This window comes from Podarcis cretensis, assembly GCF_951804945.1.
Source record: "Podarcis cretensis genome assembly, chromosome: 3".
Lineage (NCBI taxonomy): Eukaryota > Metazoa > Chordata > Lepidosauria > Squamata > Lacertidae > Podarcis > Podarcis cretensis.
Genome location: NC_137172.1, coordinates 126174578 through 126196746, shown reverse-complemented (window position 1 = coordinate 126196746; position 22169 = coordinate 126174578). Strand labels below are relative to the sequence as shown.

Genomic DNA, 22169 nt, shown 5'->3' with positions numbered 1-22169 from the left:
CCAGGCATTGAAAGTAGTCATAGAAGGCTACAATTCATCACCATGGGAGTTGTCTTGTAGTGTCCCACAGGGTTCCAGGTTGTTCCACATGCTATTTAACATATATACAAAGCCACTGAAAATATTCACCAGGAGATCTGAAGTGAAGTGCCATCAATATGCAGATGACACCCAGACCCAGCTCTTAATTCTTTCTTCCACCTAAACAGGGAGAAGTGACTGAGGTGTCAGACTGGTGCTTGGAGGAGATGATGGGTTTTGTCTGTCCCAAGTTCTCATCTCTAGGAGGTGGGGAGACAGCCTCTTCAAGACAGGATGGCCCTTCCCTGGAAGAAGCAGGTCCACAGCTTGGAGGTGCTCCTGGGTACATCATCAGTGCTGGAAGTTCAGGTGATCACAGTGGATGGTTCACTATATATGGTCCTTTTTGGATAGAAATGACTGCCCTTGAAGACAATTTGAAAATTTGAAAACTTCAATTGCTTCAAAATCCACCAGTCAGGTTACTACCTGAGGTGCCGTTTAGATCTCACATAGCCCAAACAGCTTCAGTGGTTTTCAGTTTCTTTCCACCAAACTAACAGTCTAGCTTAGTGAAAATAACACCCTATATGAGGAACAAGCAGGGTTCAAAGCTGGATATAGTACCACTGACCAGCGTTTTACACTCTCCTATTATCAACAAATACACCAATCAAAACAAACATAATCTGTTCACTGCCTTCATTGACCTATCTGCTGCTTTTGACTCAATCAACCGTAATAGACTGTGGGAGAAACTCTCAAATGCCAGTATAGACTTACAACTATTATTATTAATTCATGAATTGTATTGCGGCACCAAAGCACGAGTCAGAGTGGGTTTAAAGGGAGGTCTGTTGGAAGCATTCAAGACATCAAAAGGTGTGAAACAAGGCTGTATATTGGCTCACACACCCTTCAAATTTTACATAAATGATATGGTGCCACACCTAGCACTGGCGCAATCCCCTGCCCCATCAATTAGCAATAGGGAAATATATTGTCTGCTGTATGTCGATGATGTGGTGCTCCTATCACTCTCCTGATTAGGTCTTAACAATCTGCTTACAGCGTTTAGCATGTATTGCAAGTGGGAAGACCTTGTCGTGAATTACCCCAAGACCAAAATTATGGTCTTTGGGAAGCGTAGTCCCAGATTCAAATGGAAAATGGATCAGCAGAATCTGAAGCAAACATGCTCCTTCAGATATCTGGGAGTTCTCTTCACTGAGAGAAGGGGAAGGGGCACATTGAGGCTACGAAACTCAAAGAGCAGAAATCTTGTGGGGCATTAATGGTGAGTGCCAGTTACTAGAACCTGTGTTGAAAATCATTGCCAGCGAAGTGGTTTCCCAGATGCTCTATGGAATAGCGATATGGGGCATGGACCCAAAGGCTAACAAAGCTTAGAAATAGTGCAGAACAAATTCCTCAGGAAAGTGCTCTCGCTCCCCGACGGGATCCCAGCTGCTCTTCTTCGTGCTGAAGCTGATGTGACAACAATACAGGCTAGAATTGATTGTCTGTGCCTAAATTATGTGAAAAGACTTCAATCTCTTTTGGAGAAGAGATTTCCTGCTATGTCTTACATAGAACAGGAACAGACCAAATGCTGGAAGGCTGGCATCCAACGTCTCTTGTCCCAATATCAATTACAAGATCTTCAGGTGACCATGAAGATGGATAAGAGGCACTTAAAAGATTGTCTCTTTAGGTCTGATGCAGAAAGGGATCTAACCATGATTGCTTCTACCAAGAGCTCACCATGGTTCCCACTTATCAAAACAGAGCATGCCCAAGCCAGATACCTGACAAAGCTCCCACTTGCTGTACTAAGAATTGCTTTTACAGAACTACGATTCCAATTGATGCCCTCGGCAGTGTTGGATGGACGGTACAGCAAAGTACATTACAAAGAGAGACTCTGTCTGTGTGGACAACCCTGCGTGCTATTATTTATTGCAGTGCCTGTTATACCGTATTTTTCGCTCTATAGGACACACTTTTCCCCCTCCAAAAATTAAGGGGAAATGTGTGTGCGTCCTATAGAGCTAATGCAGGCTGCACGGCTAAGCCGAAAGCCAAAACAGGGAGACGGAGCGCCGCGGAGCGCTGCGTCTCGCTGTTCTAGCTTGGGGATGGCTGCCCTGCAGAGGCTAGAAAGGCTGTTCCCAAGCCAGAACAGCAAGACGGAGTGCTCCGTCTTGCTCTTCTAGCTTGGGTATGGCTGCACAAAGCCTCTGCAGGGCAGTGGGATGCCTTCACCCTGCTGCCCTGCAGAGGCTAGAAAGGCTGTCCCCAAGCCAGAACAGCGAGACGGAGGGCTCCGTTTTGCTCTTCTAGCTTGGGGATGGCTGCGCAAAGCTATCCCTGAAGGCTTTGGAGCGTAGCAGGACCTCGCGCTGCGCTCCAAAAGCTTCAGGGATCTTTGAAGCTGGCGGTGGGGGAAAGCAGTGCTTCCCCCCGCCAGCCCCAAAGAGCAGGTCGAAAGGAACCTGAAGCCTTCGGAGTCCAGCGGAAACTCCTGCCGTGCTCCAGGGGCTTCGGGTTGCCTTCACTGAAGCCTGGAGAGCGAGAGGGGTCAGTATGCACTGACCCCTCTCGCTCTCCAGGCTTCCAAGGTAGCCGCCTGAAGCCTCCAGAGCGCAGCGGGAATTCCTGCTGCGCTCCGTAGGCTTTGGGTGAATGCACCTTGAATGCACCTTGTTTTAGAGGGGGTGAACAAGAAAAAAAAAATTCCCCCTGTTCTCCCCCTATGGTCCGGTGCGTCCTATAGAGCGAAAAATATGGTATATAGACCTAAGAGACCGATTTATAAAACCCCTGTTTACGAATGGAAAACATTTGAATAGGGGGGAAAGGGGGAAATGGCTTCTGAGCGACACCGACAACTTTGTTACTTTATGTGCTGGCAACTAAGAAGATCAGAAAGAAGGAACTAGACAAAATAGCAGTCAACTGCAAAGGGGATTCGGATATTTAATTTGCACATCATACCTGAGAATATTCTGCTATTCTATTCTATTCTATTTAATGCAACAAATAATTTTAGTAGCTGTGACCGTGGTTTTATTGTATGTCTGTGTCCGATGATTTTTATGGTTATTGTTGTTCTTTATTTCTTGTTTTTTCTTTTTGTTCTTCTTCTGAATAATGCCATGCCCTAAGGCTAGCACAATAAAAAGTTTAATTGGAATTGGAGTTTCTTTCCAGGCCCAATTCAAAATGTTCATGTTGGGGTTTAAAGCCCTAAATGACTTAGGCCCCAAACACTTGGAAGACCACCCCCTTCGCTACAGCAACCCTCAAGTGGTAAGGAAAGCAGAGGAACCCTCTTCTTTTTTTAAAAAAAACATAATATTTATTGAGGTTTCAAATAAGACAAGTAAACAAAAAGACAGAAAAAACACACAAAACAAGTATACTTTCAGTCCTTATTTTCTTATACCTTATTTCCCACGACTTCCCCTCGCCTCCCCTTCTTGTATTCCAATTCCAAATATTAGTTCAACAAGTTCTTATCCCCAATTTTTACCTTATTTCATTGTTATATTTAAATCCTTTTAGTAACAGATTTTAGCTTATTTACCTCAGTCCTTCTACTTAAACCCTTTTTCCAAGGTCGACCCAAATTCCCTTCCACGAATTTCCCAATTTTATACTAATACCAAACCAAGAATACAAAATAAGAAATATCAAAAAGAAAATATTTACACAACCTTTGGATTCATCAAACCCCACCCTCCCTTTCCCGGTTTCGATCCCCAAACCAATGTCCATCAGTCCATCTGCTATCAGCCTGGCGATCTCACATTGGAGGCTTTTAAATCTCTCTCAGTTCCTCTTTGCCGGTTCTTTGGATAGTCCTTTATATTAGACCCCAAATCTCGGAGGAGCGCAGTCCCAAAAAAGTCGATATTTCTTCCGGCCAAACCTCCATGTTTAAAAGAAATCCTGAATTTAAATGTCCCAAACGCTCGAACTTCCATCTTAATCGAATTTGTAATCCATAAGTCTTTAGGTCTCCATCTAGATAGGTCTCTCCATTCTTCATTCTCCAATTCAAGCCAAATCTTGATCATCCAATTCTTATTTTCCTTTATGACCTTCCTGTCAGGCCTCTGGCCTTCCTTAGCCTTCTGCAACATTATAACTCCTCCTTCCTTTCCCTCCAGATCCTCATGTTTCTCTTCCACTTGTTCCACTTTCTCAAATTTGTCAAATTTCTTTCCCTGCTCAGCTGCAAAGTCTTTTGTTTCCGCTACAGGGGCTTTTGGTTCAAAGACAAAGACTTGAGTCAAGTCCCTTCCATTTTCAGTAACGTTGTTTACTGTTTCATTCAGTCCCATGACCCCTGTAGCCAAAATATTACTTTGTTCTTGAAGCTTTCCCAGGAGATAAAAAGTCTTGTTTAACTCAGTGAGTATTTTTCCACTTCCAGCCATTCTTGCAGTGTCCCAAAACCCCCTCTAGAGGGATTGTGGATATTTACTATCCTTCTAGTTCCCATCCCAAAAACAAAATAGCTTATTTTTCGACAGTTTAAAACCAAAATGTAGCAAATCTAACTGGCAAAGACAGCAAAAACAATGTTACTTTGTATTCCCCAACTTTGACAGCTAATTTTGACAGCTGTCAAAGTCTTCTATATCTTTCCAACAGGCTCTCTCGCTGATCACTCCCGGGTCCCGGGGGGTTGCACAGCTCTCAAAATCCACTCTTATCCTCCAGCAAAATTACTTATACTGTCCAATCGTGAAATTAATAACTTTGTTCAATTACAAAAAAAAATATTCTCTCGACCTTAGTTATTTAGTCCTTGCTTTAAGTTGTCTACAAGGCGGGGAGACGGACTTCCTTTTTGTATCTTCCCCGGTCGTACCAAATTCAAAGAAAAAAATTCCTTTTTAAGTCCAATTTCTATATTACTCACGGGTTGTTGCTTTTTAGTCCGAATGTTCTCAGGAAAAAGTCAGCGCTCTCCGTCCATGGCATGCGGCTTCACTCAGCAGGGGAAGCGGAGGACTCTCAGCACCACGCCGCTCCCCGTCCCCCGTTCCGAAGCCTTTAAAAAGGCTCCTTCGCAGGTCGGGGGGCGCAAATGGTGCCCGCCGAGTCACCAAGTCCACAGGCTTCTGCGCCTGTGGTTTCTAAGGGTCCCCGCGTCGCCGGCGCGGCAGAACCCAATCCCTACTGAGCCGATTCCCTCCGGAGCTCAGAGGGAATCCGCCATTAGATGTTGGCGCTAACCCGGAAGTCTCGCAGAGGAACCCTCTTATTAGCTCTTCCACCCTCAGAAGCTTGAGGGCTGGTTGCTTAGGAGAGGGGATTCTCTGTGGCAGACTCTAAGCTGTGCAGCTCTCTCCCCACAGAGATACATCTGTCATCTTCATTATACACCTTTCTGCCAATGCTCTTTACATCTGACACCTGAAATGTATATTTTAAGGATTCACCTTGTTTTTCTGATTGTGGCTTTAAACTGTTTTTAACATTGTGTTTTAATTGTTGCAATCTGTCCCGAGAAGCAAGGATGAAGAGTGGGTATAAAATAAATCATAGTTGTACAGGAAACTATTAGACACTCTTAATCTCAAATGTGAAAATCAAAAGGTAGCACTTTTTAGATCTTAATGTAAGTCACAGAATTTGAAAAGCACTGAATCTTAGCTTTATTTCTCACTAGCTTATTGATTCTAACATTACAATGTTGTCCTTCAGAGTCTTTTTTCAAAAACTCATGAACATCACATTGCATGAAGTTTCACACCAGTTCTGCTGCTATTTCTGTGACTGGTTTTTAAAAAAATATTTTGTGCAGTTTTAGTATTGCTGAAATTGTCATCTGGGTAAATAGTAGCTATTTGTATGACTACCATCAGTAGTGTTACCTGGAAATCCTGGTGTGCCGGGAATCCCTGAAAGACCTTTGTCCCCTTTATCACCAGGTGGCCCAGAGGGCCCGACCCCTGGGGAACCAGGAAAACCTCTCTCTCCACGGGGTCCTGGAAAACCACTTATTCCTGGGAGGCCACGTTCTCCTTTTAACCCAATTGTTCCCTGGTTTTAAGAAAACAAGAAAACAATAACCTCTTCACCTTATACATCAAAGAGTAACATTTATTTTATGATATTGCATTGGTTTAACTAAAGTAGCTGGATTAACCATTACAATAAACAAGCTCCGGCCACACTGGATTATGAATAAATGTTTTCCAATGTGCATAAATTCTGTTCCTGAAACGGGATCATTTAAAATTACTCGCTGCTCAGAATACAGTTGCCTCTCATTATAAGACAAAAGCAACTAGGTTTCCAGTAGGGATGTTGCTGAGACCCATTTTGTTATGCTTGGAAAAGAGTGAGGTTGAAAGGGTGGGCTCAGCCAGGCGTGGCGACGACTTACGCACGAGCAACCCCCTAGAACCATTACAGCAATCCGTCAGTCTCCGACGTTGCTTGTGCGGAGCAGCAGAAAGACAGCACGATGAGCCGAACAGGGGCAGCCAGAGAGCCGGAGCAACCAGCTGCAATGCAGAGTCTGGCAGAGAGGAATCGAGACTTGGAGCAGCATGTAGCTATCCTGACGGCACGGCTGGATGAAAGACGAGCTCAAGATGCACAGGTCAGACCCACCCCCATCGCAAGGAAGGTACCGGGGCTGGTACACAAAGTTTGGTGGGAAGCCACAGGACTACAATGCTTTCCGAACGGAAATAGAGTACGCTTTGGAACTGCAGCATGATGACTTTGCTGATGACGGGGAGAGGGTGGCATACATTGTGGGGCATCTGCAGGATGGGGCACGGGAATGGATCAGGCCCCTAATGGCGACGCAAAATGATGCCTTGAAGGACCTTAAGAAATTCTTCCAGGCGATGAATGTGATGGACTCCAGCGAAGTTGAGCAAAGTGTGACTCGGCGGGAACTGATGGGGTGCAGGCAAGGGAGCCAGTCAGTCAGAGACTCCTGGTCACGATTTGCCATGTTAATCCACCGGCTAGGGTGGGATCTAGACGCTGAACCGATTCAAATGTTGTTTGAGGAGGGGCTGTCCCCAACAGTAAAGGACGAGTTGTCCCGCGCACCCCGCCCCCATCTATGGATGAACTGACCAAAGCTGTGCTTGCTATTGGCGTACGCCAGGAAGCATGGGCTCAGGAGAAGCACGAAGGGAGAGGGGAACGTTAACCATGACTACCGCATTCCTGAGATACCCAGACAGCCTCCCCAGGCGGTGGAGCCAATGGAAATTGATGGCGCGCGAGAGGTTTCAAACTCCAGTGAAGGTCGCAAAAGGGAGGGGAAGGATTGGAAAATTACCAAGAAGTGTTTCCTCTGCCAATGACCAGGGCATTTTGCTAAGGTCTGCCCTCAAAGAAAGGCCTGGCAAGGCATGGTGGGGGCTGCTGGCTGCGAGGAGAAGGGGGAGGAAGGGCAGGCGCAGGGAAACGACAACGCCTGGCTGCCAACCAGCGGGGGCAGCAGCCAGGCCAGCAACCAATAGAAGTGCCCCAGCCTGACCCTCCCAAGGTAGCTATAGCCATAGAGGTGGTGCTAGAACTCCCAAATGGGCACCTCGACAAAGTTAAGGGGCTGCTGGATTCAGGCAGCTCATGTAATTTCTTCAGCAGGGACTTCACCAACTCCACCTACTGCTCCTAGATTTTCCCTTGCAAGTCACCACCATCGATGGCAGGGAACTTCTGGGGGGGGGGAGTGACACACCAGACCCCACCAATGCGAATGAGGGTTTTCAGGCACACGGAGACCATCGCCTTTCATGTGGCCACACTGGCAGGACCCCCAATAATACTGGGAATGAGCTGGCTAGCACGGCATGATTCAGTAGTGTCATGGTATCAGCGGTCAGTTACCTTTGGGTCAGCTTATTGCTTGGAACACTGTCGGGGGGGGGGAGAACCCAAGAATGACGGTGGCCAGGGTGGCTGGGATGGCCGTGGAACAAAAAGGGAAGGTGCCACCACAATATGCGGACCTGAAGGAGGTCTTCAGTGAGAAGGAGGCAGATAAACTACCCCCCATAGGCCCTTTGACTGCCAAATCAACTTACTCCCGGGGGCTCAGCTGCCGGTGGGTAAGCTGTACGCCATGTCCAACCGGGAGATGCAGGAGTTGTGGCAATTTATTGACAAGAACCTGAAGAGGGGGTTCATAAGGGAATCAAAGGCAGTGGGGGGCAGTCCGGTGTTCTTTGTGGACAAAAAAGACACTAATCAGCCCAGGCTTGTAGTGGATTATAGGAGGCTCAACCTGGTCTCAGAACCCGTGACCTTCCCAATGCCCAGGATTGATGACATCTTAACACGGGTGAGACAGGGGAAAATTTTTACCAAGCTGGATCTCAGGGGAGCCTACAATTTGATTAGGATAAGGGAGGGGGACGAATGGAAAACTACCATGTTCACCCCCCTAGGGGCTTTTGAGTACTTAGTCATGCCATTTGGATTACAATCGGGCTCCGCCTGCTTTGAAGGATTCATGCACCACGTGTTGGGGCCCCTGCTGTACAATAATTGCGTAGCCTTTTTGGATGACGTCTTGATCTATTCGGACAATGAGGAGCAACACGTCAGGGACGTCAGGCAAGTACTACAGAGACTGCAGAAGCATCAGTTGTGGGTCAAGCTGGAAAAATGCCAATTTCACGCCAGAGAGGTCGAGTTTCTGGGATACAAGTTGTCAGACAAGGGCCTAGCTATGGACCCAAGCAAGGTGAAGGCGGTGCTGGAATGGAAGGCCCCCAAAACCCGGAAGGATGTGCAGAGGTTCTTAGGGTTCAGCAACTTCTACAGGAAGTTCATAAAGAACTTCGCTCACTTGACCGTGCCCATCACAGATTGTCTCAGTAGCAAAAAGAAGTTCGCGTGGACAGAAAGTGCCCAGCAATCCTTTGAAAGACTGAAGAAGGTGTTTGCTTCGGAGGAGCAGCTCCTGCACGTTGATCTGGAGAAGCCCATGAGACTGGAGTCACCACCCACCCACGGGTAGAGGAGAGGGAACACAGCAACCAAGCCATGGAAATACTCGATTCAAGGTGGCAAGGTCGCCAGGTGGAGTACTTGGTAGCTTGGGAGGGAGAACCCAGGTCAGAAAACACGTGGGTCCCCGCTGAGTCGATTAATGATGGCTATCTGGTGGGAGAATTCCACAGCTTGTTTCCGGATAAACCAAAACAACTAGCGAGATTCTGGGAGGAAGAATTTGGAACCACAGACGACGAAGAGGACTTTGTGGGCTTTCCTGCCTCCAAAGGGGAGGGAGGGGAGGTGTCCGAGGGAGAAGAATCAGACTGGGAGGGCCACCCAGTTGGTAGAGACCGGAGCGGGTGGGAAGTGGGGTTTGAATCCTCAGAGGATAGTGACAGCTCCTTCAGGGGCTTCCCCGCATCGTCGGCCGAGGAAAGGGACAAGATAGAGTCAGAAAATCGGGCCGGGGTTGGAGGGGGTCCTGGGGGGGGGGGAGGTGGATGTCAGGGAACTGCCATCGGAGCCAGAGGCGGAGGGAAGGCTCCAGAGGGATTCCGGAGAGGGTCCCAGTAGGGAGAGAGGCAGCCCATCTGGTGGGGAAGGAAATCAGCGTAGCACCAGTGGAGAAAGGGGGCAGATGGGGGAATCGGAGAGAAGGCTCCTGGACTCCTCACCGGAGACCAGCGGGGAGAGCACGGGTCCTCCGCTGCCCACACCCTCCCTGCGCAGAAGACTTCCACGCAGGGAGAGTAGGAGGCGACTGGGCGTCAAAGAACTTCTTTGCTGGAAGAAGTTCAAGAAACGCCCACTGACGGATTCTGCCAGCGACTGAGACAGCCACGGATGGGTGGCTGTCCGGACAGAAAGGGTTCACCCAGGTGACTCAGCTAGGTGTGGCAACGACTTACACACGAGCAACCCCCTAGAACCATTACATTAGCCTTGCATCTTCCTCTCTAACCTACTCTTCCTGTCAGCCCTTTGACAACAGGTGTAGTGTAGTGGCATAACCAACCGGTTATGCACTTTGCCATAAAGTCACCAAACCTACATCTTTTGTGGTAGTGAGTGACAAAGGTTTGGCTGTCACAGAATGTCACAGACTGGGTGAAAGTGTGACATCAGGGCCATTGCACAACAGATAAATATAGTAATAAAATAAGAAGAACGAAGTGTCAGACCCATTCTTGAAAATATCAACATGGGGGGGAATTAAACTCAGGTTAACAGTGATGTTTAAACACAGTAAGTGCACCAAAAAAGTTGAGAGCTACCTAGTCTACTTCCAAGCAGGTATTATTGCAGGTATTCAGCACTGCATGCAGAAATATTGTAATGGGATTTATCTGCAAGAGCGTTCCAGTGAATGAGAACTGTAACGTGGAGTGTTGCTATCAGAAGTGTATAAGAAGATAGGGTGAACGTGCTGACATCTTGTGACAGTAATACCCTACAGTTAATATAGTAGACAGTACAATGGGCAAACACAGACATACACCTACCGATGCACCTTTAAGACCTGGGGCACCTGGCAAGCCATCCCGCCCTGGTCTTCCTTCTCTTCCAGGAACACCTGGAGGTCCAGGGAATCCTGGATCTCCTTTATCACCTTTTAAATCAGAGTCAAAAAAAACATCTCCAGGTTCCCCTTTTGCTCCTGGGCTTCCTGCCAGTCCAGGTACACCTGGAGGTCCCTGAAATAACATTATAGCATCATTAAATAAATAATAAAATATATTTTAATAAATCAGAAAAAAACTAAAAAACCTCAGGTTTTAGTGCTAGATATTCAGGTGACAAATAATGAATTGCCAGGATTGCTCATATTCAGTTTTTCTGTGAGTGTTGCTATGAAATAATACAGACCTCTAAATTTCCAGAGAACCATGAGAATCAGAACTTGCCACTCCTTATAGCCAGACAGGTCTAATGGAACCAAGAGCTTACTTTTTTTAAAAAAAATTATTTAAAATTATAACAAGACATATTATTCAAAGACATATCATCGTTGTCCCCCCCCCCCATTTTTCCTCCCTCCCCCCTCCCACACAAAATCCAACCCCCATCCCACCCCGACTTCCCTCAGTTCCAGTCGTTGGTTTCTCTAAGAATGCTGTTTTCTGCATGTTACAAAGTTGTATAGATCCTCAAACTATTTAGCTGATTATTATCAATAAAAGGTTTGTGAATGTTTATTCAAAACTGGAACCAAGAGCTTACTGAAATGTTTGGAAAGGTTATATAGTCCTTCTGTAACTTTCAACTCAGAATACATGTGAAGGATTGCTTATTTAACAGTGCATCCACACACTCATATATAATTTGAATCTTCCTGCACACAAGAAGCTCACATACCAAAGAAAGTAAACTGAACAAAACCATGCAGCTTAAAAGACAGGGGCACTGTATCTCTCTCTTCAAAACAACAAAAAACCAAACAAAAAAACCAAACAGCAAAACTGAATATGCTCTAAGCCAAGAAAGACTCTCTTTATATATGTGAAGGATAGGTTGATGCCCCAGACTACCTGGTTGCAATGAAAGGTGCAATAGTTGTGGTGCACCAATACGGTGTTTAACTCTGAGATGCAGTGTACTATGGTGATAGTCACCAGTGATAGCATTTGAAGAATATAATGTGAAGCGGAATCAATTTGTGGTTCAAATGGAAGGCTCTCTATTGCTGACAGGGTGGTGTATCTCTATTGCTGACAGGGAGGACAGAAATTAATGCTGAACCAGAGATGAAAGCAGAGTTGTCCCTCTGAGGATGCACTTCAGGAAAGGGTTAGATGAGTTGACTTCCAGGAGGAAGATGGTGCACTAGACAATTTCTGTCAACAGCTCGTTGACAGAGATAATTATGTGGTGATTCTTTTCTCCTTTTAGTTTTCATTTAAATTAGTTTGTTTTTAATTGCTCTGTATCATGAAAAAGTTTCAATAATTTTTTATGGGGGGAAAAGGACTATGAGATTTTGGATAACAGCCTAGAGAGGGAGTATGCCTGCCTTCAAAGAGTGTTCAGCCTGAGGACAAGCCATTCTGGAGAAATGGAAGATGGGAGACTCCAGCTCTCCTGGGGCAGATACTGTATCCTTTGCTGTTTACCCAATGACAATTCCATGGTGATAAGAGAATAGGAATTATATACCAAATAATAAAATACATTTCCTTAGTTCATTTGCTGAGATGATGTACCTTGAAACCAATTACTGTTATAAAGCCATTATCTTATATTATATGCTGCTGAAGAAATGGGTGTGAAATATTTGGATCATTTACTTACTGTCATTCCTGGAAGACCCTCAAATCCAGAAAGGCCCCTGTCACCTTTAGCACCCTTTGGTCCTGCAACACCTTGTAAAGAATAGGAAAAGATAAATGTAACTTACATGTATGAGGGGTTCTGCTAAGAAATATTTTTCATGCCATTTGCTCTTCTATAATTTGATATTCTAAGAAAATTCATTTAAATATATAAAATATTTCCAGAAACAATAAAAGTATACTGCTTAAAGCACTGTTTATTACAGTGGTTTTCAACCCGTGTGCTGTGGCATCCTAGGGTGCCTTCGATGATGGTCAGAGGTGCTGCGGGCAACCCTGCCCTCTGTCCCTCTTTCCTTCCTTCCTTCCCTCCCTCCTCTGATGCCCTCTTGCTTCTCTGCCTCCCAACAGCCTGCACAGCTGTTTGTTGCAGCAGCCCTGGCTACAAGCTCCGCAGGCAAATGGTGCCTCTGGGGCGGTCAGGGGGTGCTTCCCAGCCCCCTGTGGGCAGTGTGAAGAGGCACATCTCTTTGGGGTGGGGGGGCAGCTCAGAGACCAGGGGCGGCAGCTGTGGCTGCCTAGAGGACTCCCAACGATAGGGGGCAGGAGGCTGAGGGAACACTCCACAAGGGAGGGTGTTCGAAATACGGTGAGAGGCTGCAAGCTCTGCAGGCAAAGGGTGGCATAACTATAATAATAATTTATTGTTTATACCCTGCGCATCTGGCTGGGTTTCCCATAACTGGGCTCCTGAGCCTCACAAGAGTACAGCAGAAAGAATGTAGTTGGTCAAGGGAGCTATGGACTCAAAAAGGTTGAAAACCTCTGGATTATTAAGATCTAATAATGTAAATTTAGGATTATTTGAGATGATTTTCAAAAACAGATTTTTATTTTAGTATTACACTTGAGCAATCCAGGATAGAGTGCATGCACAGCAGTATCTTCTATCCAGACAGAGAATACAAAAAAAGGAAATCAGTTCCTATAATGTCACCCACATTGATGATAAGTCACTTTCAGAGAAAAGCTCACACAAGAATTTCAGAACTGCTGTAGAGAATGCTGAAACTTTACAAAACTATAAGAACAAAAATAAAAGATCACAAAATGGTGTGGATATTGTGGAGATGTGGCACTTGTGTAACATATCTTCCAAATAGCCATAACACATTAAAATGGCAACATTAAAATGGGCATGTGCAAGATGGATGGGTGAGAAGAAAATGGGAACTTCTTCCTGTAAACTCCTGCTCATAATAGAGTGAGGAGGGCATTCTCAATCTTCTCATCTGCTCGCACCATTTTGTATATGAAGCAATGTGATTGATGGAATAAGAGGAAGGCAATGCAAATCCTGGAGGAATCTAGCACAAATCCTGGAGGAGTCTACCACAGTGCTTATTTTGTACTTTACCTGGTTCTCCTGGAAACCCCTGGGGGCCTGGCTCACCAGCTAGGCTGGGTACATCACAGGTAAAACAGCCATCACCTTTTACCCCTATATTAAAAATACAGAGATATTTATTAGAGGGTTATGCTTAAGACCTTTACAAACCAAATAGTAATTCCCACAGAAAATAACCCTAATGTTCTCACTCAAGAAATATGACATTTTTACATATTTTCTCAGCTTTTACTTGACTGTATCACACTGTTGAATCATGTTAAGATTGTGGATAGTAATTAAAGAATATCTCAAAGGTTACTGTGACAACAAAAGCTTCCTGGCATATATTGAATGAGTCTTGTAACGTAATGGTGGAGAAAACTAGAATCAAGAAGGAGAAAAATAACATTAGAAACTGTGTAAAGAAAATCTAATTGCAAAATAGTGCAACGGGTATAGTTGGAAGGTTCTTTTTCATTTTAAACAAAATCACTTTCTATTTCTTCTTTTCTTTTCTTTCTTTTCTCTATATTTGTAATTTGCCAGATTATTTGTAATGTGTAATGTTTGTATTGTATGTATTATATGTTATATACACAATAAAATAACAACAACAATATTGTGGTCCCTAAATCCTTCTCATATTTACTACTAGCAAGCAAGATGTTCCCCATCATATATTTGTGCACCTGGTTCTTCTTGCCTAAGTGCAGAACCTTACATTTGTCCCTACTGAAATTCATTTTGTTAGTTTGGGCTCAGTTTTCAAATATATTAAGGTCATTTTGAATCCCTATTTCTGTCTTCTGTGGCATGAGCCACCCCTCTCTGTTTGGTGTCATCTGCAAATTGTATGTGTATCCCCTCTATTTCTTCATCCAAGTCATTTATAAATATATTGAACAACAATGGGCCCAGGACAGAACCTTGCAGCACCCCACTTGTCGTTTTTCTTCTTTAGAATAATGAGGAACCATTAGTGAACACTCTGGGTTTGGTCAGTCAACCAGCTACAAATCCACCTAACAGTTACCTTGATCAATACACATTTCACTAATTTCTTTGCAATAATATTATGGAGGTATTTGTCAAAAGCCCTACAGAAATAAGAATATACTACATCCACAGCATTCCCCTGATCCACCAAGCTTGTAATTCCATCAGAAAAAAGGAGACAGATTCATCTGGCATGACTAGTTTTTGAGAAACCCATGCTGGGTGTTAGCAATCACAGTATCCTTTTCTAAGTGCTCACGGACTGTTTAATTATCTGTTCTAGGACCTTTCCTGGTATCGATGTCAAGCTGACTGGTCAGTAGTTACCTGGATCTTCTTTCCCCCCATTTTTGAAAATGGGTACATTTGTCTGCTTCCAGTCCACAGGACCTCACCTGTTCTCCAAGAATTCTCAAAGAGGCTCTGAGATTACATCCACAAGCTCCTTTAGTACCCTTGGGTGAAGTTCATCAGGCCCTGGAGATTTATATTCATTTAAAGTAGCCAGGTGTTTTCTTATCACCTCTGTCCCTATCTTTGGCTGCAGTTCCCACCTAGCATCCTTTATTCTGTCATCACCAGGTTGGACATTGCTTTTCTTTTTGGTGAAGACAGAAGCAATGCAGGTGTCAAGCAGTTCTGCCTTCTCTCACCCAGTAGCATTGGGGTGCAGGTGGTGCTGTGGTCTAAACCACCGAGCCTCTTGGGATTGCAGATCGTAAGGTGGGCAGTTTGAATCCGCATGACGGGGTGAGTTCCCATTGCTCTGTCCTATCTCCTGCCAACCTAGCTGTTCAAAAGCATACCAGTGCAAGTAGATAAATAGGTAGTGCTATGGTGGGAAGGCAAACAGCAGTCCTGTGTGCTCTGCCTTCTGTCACGGTGTCCTGTTGCACCAGAAGTGGTTTAGTCATGCTGGCAACATGACTTGGAAAGCTGTCTGTGGACAAATGCCAGCTACATCAGCCTGAAAGCGGAGATGAGTGCCGTCCCCATAGTCAATTTTGACTGGATTTAACCACCCAAGGGTCCGTTACCTTAATCCATTAGCATTTCTCCATCTTCTCCAAGCAAGGGACCTACTACTTGCTTCTTCTTCTTCAAAGCCAAATAAACCTTCACTATTTTTAATCTTCCTTGCAAGCCTGAGCTTGTTCTGAGCTTTGGCCCGCCTGACCTTCTCCCTGCAACTGTTGGCTACCCATGTATATACTCTTCCTTTGTGAGTTCTCCTTTCTTCCATTTCTTATACATGCTCTTCTTAAATCTCAGCTCATCTGTAAGCTACAATGGTCTCATTAGATGCCTCCCACTTTTTTGTTGTTGGAATTGTCTCCATTTGGTCTTCAACATTTTACCTTTGAGAAACTACCATCCATCTTGGACTCCTTTTGAGCATTTCTGACCATGGAACTTCATCCAGTAGTTCCTTAAGCTTTTTAAAATTGGCCTTCTTAAAGTCCAGAGTGTATGTGTGACTACACTCAGTTTACTCTTCCCTCTGTATAATGAAACCCCAATGCACATGATCACTTCTTTCCAAGGTTCCTAATACTTCCACTTCATTGATCTGTTCCTCCCTGTTGATGAGGACCAGGTCCAAGAGGGCTGACCCTCTTGTTGCTTCTTCCACCTTTTCAGAAATGGAATTCGCATTGATGCAATGGAGGAATTTGTTGGTCCTTACATTCTTGCCGGTGTTTGACTTCCAACAGATATTAGGGAAGTTGAAGTCTCCCATGACTACTATATCTCTCCTTTTTGAATGTTTAGTAATCTGCTATAGGAAGGCATCATCCAAGTTTTCAGTCTGGCTTGGTGGTCTATAGCAGACATCCATAGGAAGGTCACTGGTTTTCCCCCTCTCCTACAATTTTTACCCCTATACTCTCCGTCTGCCTTCCCTGCTCCAGGTCATGGATGGGTACACATCCCTTACATAGAAGAAGAAGAAGAAGAAGAAGAAGAAGAAGAAGAAGAAGAGTAGGAGTTTGGATTTGATATCCCGCTTTATCACTACCGTAAGGAGTCTCAAAGCGGCTAACAATCCCCTTTCCCTTCCTCCCCCATAACAAACACTCTGTGAGGTGAGTGAGGCTGAGAGACTTCAGGGAAGTGTGACTAGCCCAAGGTCACCCAGCAGCTGCATGTGGAGGAGCAGGGAATAGAACCCGGTTCACCAGATTACGAGTCCACTGCTCTTAACCACTACACCACACTGGCTATATAATGCTATATAATATAAGATATATAATGCTACTCCACCCCACCCTGTTTGGTCTATTCCTTTTGAACAGGTTATACCCCTCGAGTTCTACATTCCAGTCATGTTGCCTATTAGGTCATATTTGCCATCCTGTATTAAGAGCTCAAGTTCTTCTTGCATGCTTCCCATACTCAAATGCAGAGTAGAGAAATGTAGAGAAAACTAAAATCACGAGTCATGCCTCTGTCTCCCTTCACAGGGAGTCAACTGTCACCACTGCACATCTCTCCCCTTTCTGGGGAACGGTACAAATTGTTCTGTACACTGTACCTTCCACGGCCACATCAGTGTGTTCTGAGGTCTGCCACTGCTGTTCTTGCTCCTCTGGCTGAGAATTGGAGAATTGGTGTCCAAGATGAGGGAATGGAATCAACTTTGTAGCTCTAGAGGCACAGCATGCCTCCTGACACTCCTGCCTTTCTGTGCCACATTCCTCCAGGGGTTCATCTCCTGTATTGGTCAAGCTAGTTGGGGGCTGCTGAGTCACATATTCCCTGACCTCATTTGAGAACCAAGAGCCTCTGGCATTTTTTAAAATGACACTCTCCACAGAAATGCAGGGATGGAGAAAGCTTCACTTGTTGCTTGTTGCCTGTCACCAGCTGTTAAAGGTGCAGTGCCTTGATTCACTTTGAAGAAAGGGAAATAGTGATTCTGGCATTGGAGAAGATAGGACGACTCCTTCCTAGGAGTCGCCTGTCACTGCACACAATCAGCAGCGGCTACCTCCTCCCAGGAAAAAGAGGGGGCAAAGTGACCCCAACTCAAGATGAGAAAGGGGCAACTAGGCAGCTCAATTGCATTTTGCTAAGTTATATTTTGTTGATGTGCTGGGCAGGCTAGAGTCATTAGGCTCAGAGGCAGAGCTAGCTGCTCTGGCACCTGGAGCGGCACACATGCTGTGCACCCGAGGCCAGGGCTAGCTGCCTGCAGGGGCAGGGCGAGGGTCCCAGGGGGGTTCTACCCGGGGCATCCCAGGGGGGCGGCAGTGATGTCACCCCTAAGAGATGACACCCGGGGTGGACCACACCCACTGCACCCTGCCAGTGATTAGGCTGTCACTATACATTCCTTAAGGGACGCGGGTGGCGCTGTGGGTAAAAGCCTCAGCGCCTAGGGCTTGCCGATCGAAAGGTCGGCGGTTTGAATCCCCGCGGCGGGGTGCGCTCCCGCTGCTCGGTCCCAGCGCCTGCCAACCTAGCAGTTCGAAAGCACCCCCAGGTGCAAGTAGATAAATAGGGACCACTTACTGGTGGGAAGGTAAACGGCGTTTCCGTGTGCTGCGCTGGCTCGCCAGATGCAGCTTTGTCACGCTGGCCACGTGACCCGGAAGTGTCTCCGGACAGCGCTGGCCCCCGGCCTCTTGAGTGAGATGGGCGCACAACCCCAGAGTCTGTCAAGACTGGCCTGTATGGGCAGGGGTACCTTTACCTTTACCTATACATTCCTTGGTGCCTTTGTGTATGGCAAATGTGCAGGTGTTGTTGGTGTGTAATGTCCTGCTTGAAGGATTGCTGCAGTGTTGGGTGTGACGTGCAGAATGGACCTTGTGGGATTATCTGCTGATACTGCTCTACTATGTCTTTCTTTGCTGTCCCCTGAGCTGCCTGAATGTGCCCATGCCATGCGGGTATGAGTAAGCCCCTGGAATAGCAGGTTCATGGAACTGGCTGTCTAGAACAAGCTCTACTTCTTTTACCTGGAAGGTTCTATATCTATGTACATCCAAGGTCAGTGTTGGTACCTTTTTCTCCCCTTTCTCCCAAGAAGCCATGCTGGCCACGAGGCCCAGGAGGGCCTGGATCACCAGGCTGCCCAGGTTGGCACTCCAGAATTCCATCTGCAGTTTGAATGGGGGGAAAAAACACAGAATGGTTTCTATATGGCAAATCCTATTTCTAAAAAATATATGTCAGTGACATGGATCACTCTTACTTGAGTGAAATGGTAAATCACAGGTGCTGCTTGGACCAGTTCTCACAACTGGGGTAGCTGGAAAAAGAGCTACTATAGTTGTAGAAACTGCTGCTGGTTCTATCTGCAACCAGATCCTTCACATGGGACATTTCTCCATGAAACCAGAGCATTATCATGACTAAATATGGACCTGGACTGCCTGCATGGCCTTAAGGCAACCACTGAAGTATATTCCTCTAAAACATAATATGTAGTTATAATAAAAAGTAAACTAAAATAAAACAATTATAAATAAAATAATAAACGAATAAAAATAATATGTAAACCAGAGCTGTTGTATACACATTAGCATGCAAAAACCTGAATTGAGATGCCACAAAATCATATATATTTTATCTGCTTGCTAAATTTGCTTGGGAGGCTGAATTGGCTTGAAAATAGCCCACAGCATATTTGTGTCAAAATAATGCTAAGATTCTCACTTCTAAGATTCTTTTCCAAATTCAGTTTTTTACACACTAAAAGTTCATTTACTTCCCATATTTGGCAAACAGTACACACATTTCCCCTTACAGTAGACAATTTGTATGTGTTTGTGTGAATATGTCAATTTCTGCAAACATACAGTTCAATATTTTGTGCAGCAACAAAGGAAAAAGTTGAACTGATTGTACATTTCTGTTCTCAGGAGCGCGGGGGTGGGGGTCATATACCTCCTCTTAGGTTTCTGTCAGAATGACACTAAGGAGCCCAGCACCTGACAGCAAACCACCTATAGCCCTATCAAGTGAACTTCTATATAAAAACAAAAGGGTATTGAAGAAAAAGAAACACTGTACTGAGACTATATTAGTAGTTGAATGCTGATAAATTCAGACATGCAAAGAGAACAAACCAGAGGCTACAGGCTCTGTGAAGATCATCTGCCTCTCTTTCAAATATGGCTGGGAAAATTCTTCACCATGGAACCTCTTGAGAAAGGACATTTACAGTATGCTTCAATTATTGATTTCTCCAGTGATTGGGGTGAGAGATGTCTTTAGAAAAGCAATTCATTTGCAGGGTAGCATTATAGTCTCATCTGTGGGACACAATATTTTGGAAGACACATTGACCAAAGGCTTCACCAGAGAAGGCAAGTGTGTGGCTGTAATAGTGAAGGTAAACTAAAAGGCAAGTTCTATAAGCTGCAAAAGCAGCAGAACTCGAGGAATTAATTGTGATACCTGAAGGGACAACTTATTCTGCAGCTGCTTCAGGAAACTGTTTCAGCCAGCAGAACCCTTCATAGCCTCCTAGAGGCCTATAGTTGTTGCTTGCTCTCTGCCTGCAAGGACCGGACATTGCCCCCTTCTGCTTGGAGCCTCAAGCTCTTATGTAACAGGATGCTCTGCTTCAGAAGAAGAGGCTATGCAGTAGTTAGGAGGTGAATCTGAAACCTGTATGTCAGACTAAATTCTGAAATATGTAGAGGATTAAAACTGCCTTGGGAAGCTGACCTAAGACCCTTCCCCCTCAGACCGCTCTGGACCTCTTCCTTCTGAACACATCCCATCAGGACACATCCCAGAAGATCGAGAAGAGACACGACAGAGCTCAGTCAGGAATCAAATATGAAGACACTTACTTGTGAAACCACTTAACCAAGCCAAAGTCAAGGTTTTGAAACAGGAAACAGAAATTTCTTCTAGAATGAGGCACCACATCTAAAAACAAATTCATTTAACCAATTCTAAAAAAACCATAATTTTCTTTTTAACCATTATTATGACCATGGGCGTAACATTTCTTACTATCTCGATTCTTTTGCACTTTAAAAGGACTGTATACTTTGGGCTGCATTTTGACTTGCCTGTTGCAAAAGGAGGGCCTGGAAGCCCTGGTACACCGGGAAGTCCTGGAGGTCCATCTCTTCCTTTTGGCCCAGGCAATGAAGATCCAGGAGACCCCTGGTCACCCTTTTCTCCTCTCTCGCCCGGAAAACCAGGTGCCCCTATTATCCCAGGACTGGGTTGCCCTTGATTACAATAATGCAGTGAAGTAGGCATCAATAAACCCAACAGAAAAAATATTGACCAATAAGTTGTTTAATAACAATAAAATAATTGCAACACCATAATATCAGCTGAGATACCATACTGAGATACCATACTGAATCTGATCCTAAACTACCTCATGAGTTCAAACAATAGCAAGATACCGTATTTTTCGCCCTATAGGATGCACTGGCCCATAGGACGCACCTAGATTTGGGGGGGGGGGAATAAAGGGGAAAAAAATATTTCCCCCCCCCGAGCTTCCCCCTCCCCCAGCCCCCAGAACGCAACCCAGAGCGATGCTGAAGCTGCGTGCAGCTTTGGGATCGCTCTGGGAGCTTGCGGGGCTGGGAGAGGGGGAAGCCCTCCGCCAGCTTCCAAACCAGGTCGGGAGACAGCGGGATGGCGCGCTGCGCCTCCCCGCTGTCCCCCGAGTTTGCGGGGCTGGCGACGGGGAGCAGCAGGCTTCTCCCCCCCGCCAGCCTTCTAACCAAGTCGGGGGACAGTGGGATGGCGGCGTTCCACCTCCCCGCTGTCCCCCAAGCTTGTGGGGCTGGCGGTGGGGCTCTCCAGGCTACAGCGAAAGCCTGCATTCGCCCCATAGGACGCACACACATTTCCCCTTCATTTTTGGAGGGGGGAAAGTGCGTCCTATAGGGCGAAAAATACGGTAGCTTATTTATCAGAGCTACTTGTTCAACCTAATTCCTAGAAACATCCACCTGCATAGGGCCTATTGAGGGCAGTATTTTCCTAATGAGCCCTGCCAGGGCAAGGATTTCCACCTGTGTAACAGTGTTGCCCCCCCCCCAGCCCCCTCACTCCACAAATCTGCTCCAGAGGGTTAGGGGAACCCCTAGAACAGATTTAGGGAGCAAACAGGGAGAGGAAGGGGGGAGAACATTCCATTGCACTTGCAGAAATTTCTGTACTGACAGAACAATTGCCATAGTGCTATGCTGGATTCCACCCGTGAAGTTCAAACATGCAGAGTGAGCTTGGTGAGCTGTTTATGCGCAGTACTGAAGCAATATGCCCAAGAGAAATTTTTGTAGAAATGTGTTAAACTGGGCACTGACGTTTGCCTAAAAGTTTTTTTTCTTGTTCCCAGCAGACCTTGGTGCAACCCATTTCATCTTAAGACTGTGACCAAATATAGAATTAAGGCTCCAGCATCATCCAAACTCGCTTCCCCCTCTCCCCACATTGCTCTGTTTACCATCTAGCCTGATGAAGAGATCATGAGAACTTAAAAGCTTCTGTGCCATTCTGTGATATTTTGG

General features: G+C 45.6%; 1 protein-coding gene across 2 annotated transcripts in view; it reads right to left on the bottom strand.

Annotated features, from left to right (window-relative positions):
• The window catches only part of COL4A1 (collagen type IV alpha 1 chain), a 191070-nt gene that overhangs the window by 82534 nt on the left and 86367 nt on the right, over positions 1 to 22169 (bottom strand). For both annotated transcript variants that reach the window (XM_079971031.1, XM_079971030.1), the window contains exons 21-26: positions 20703 to 20867; positions 18678 to 18773; positions 13699 to 13782; positions 12301 to 12371; positions 10515 to 10706; positions 5913 to 6081 (exon numbers count right to left, since the gene is read on the bottom strand). In XM_079971031.1, the coding sequence (XP_079827157.1) occupies positions 5913 to 6081; positions 10515 to 10706; positions 12301 to 12371; positions 13699 to 13782; positions 18678 to 18773; positions 20703 to 20867 (777 nt within the window). The remainder of the gene's footprint in view (positions 1 to 5912; positions 6082 to 10514; positions 10707 to 12300; positions 12372 to 13698; positions 13783 to 18677; positions 18774 to 20702; positions 20868 to 22169) is intronic.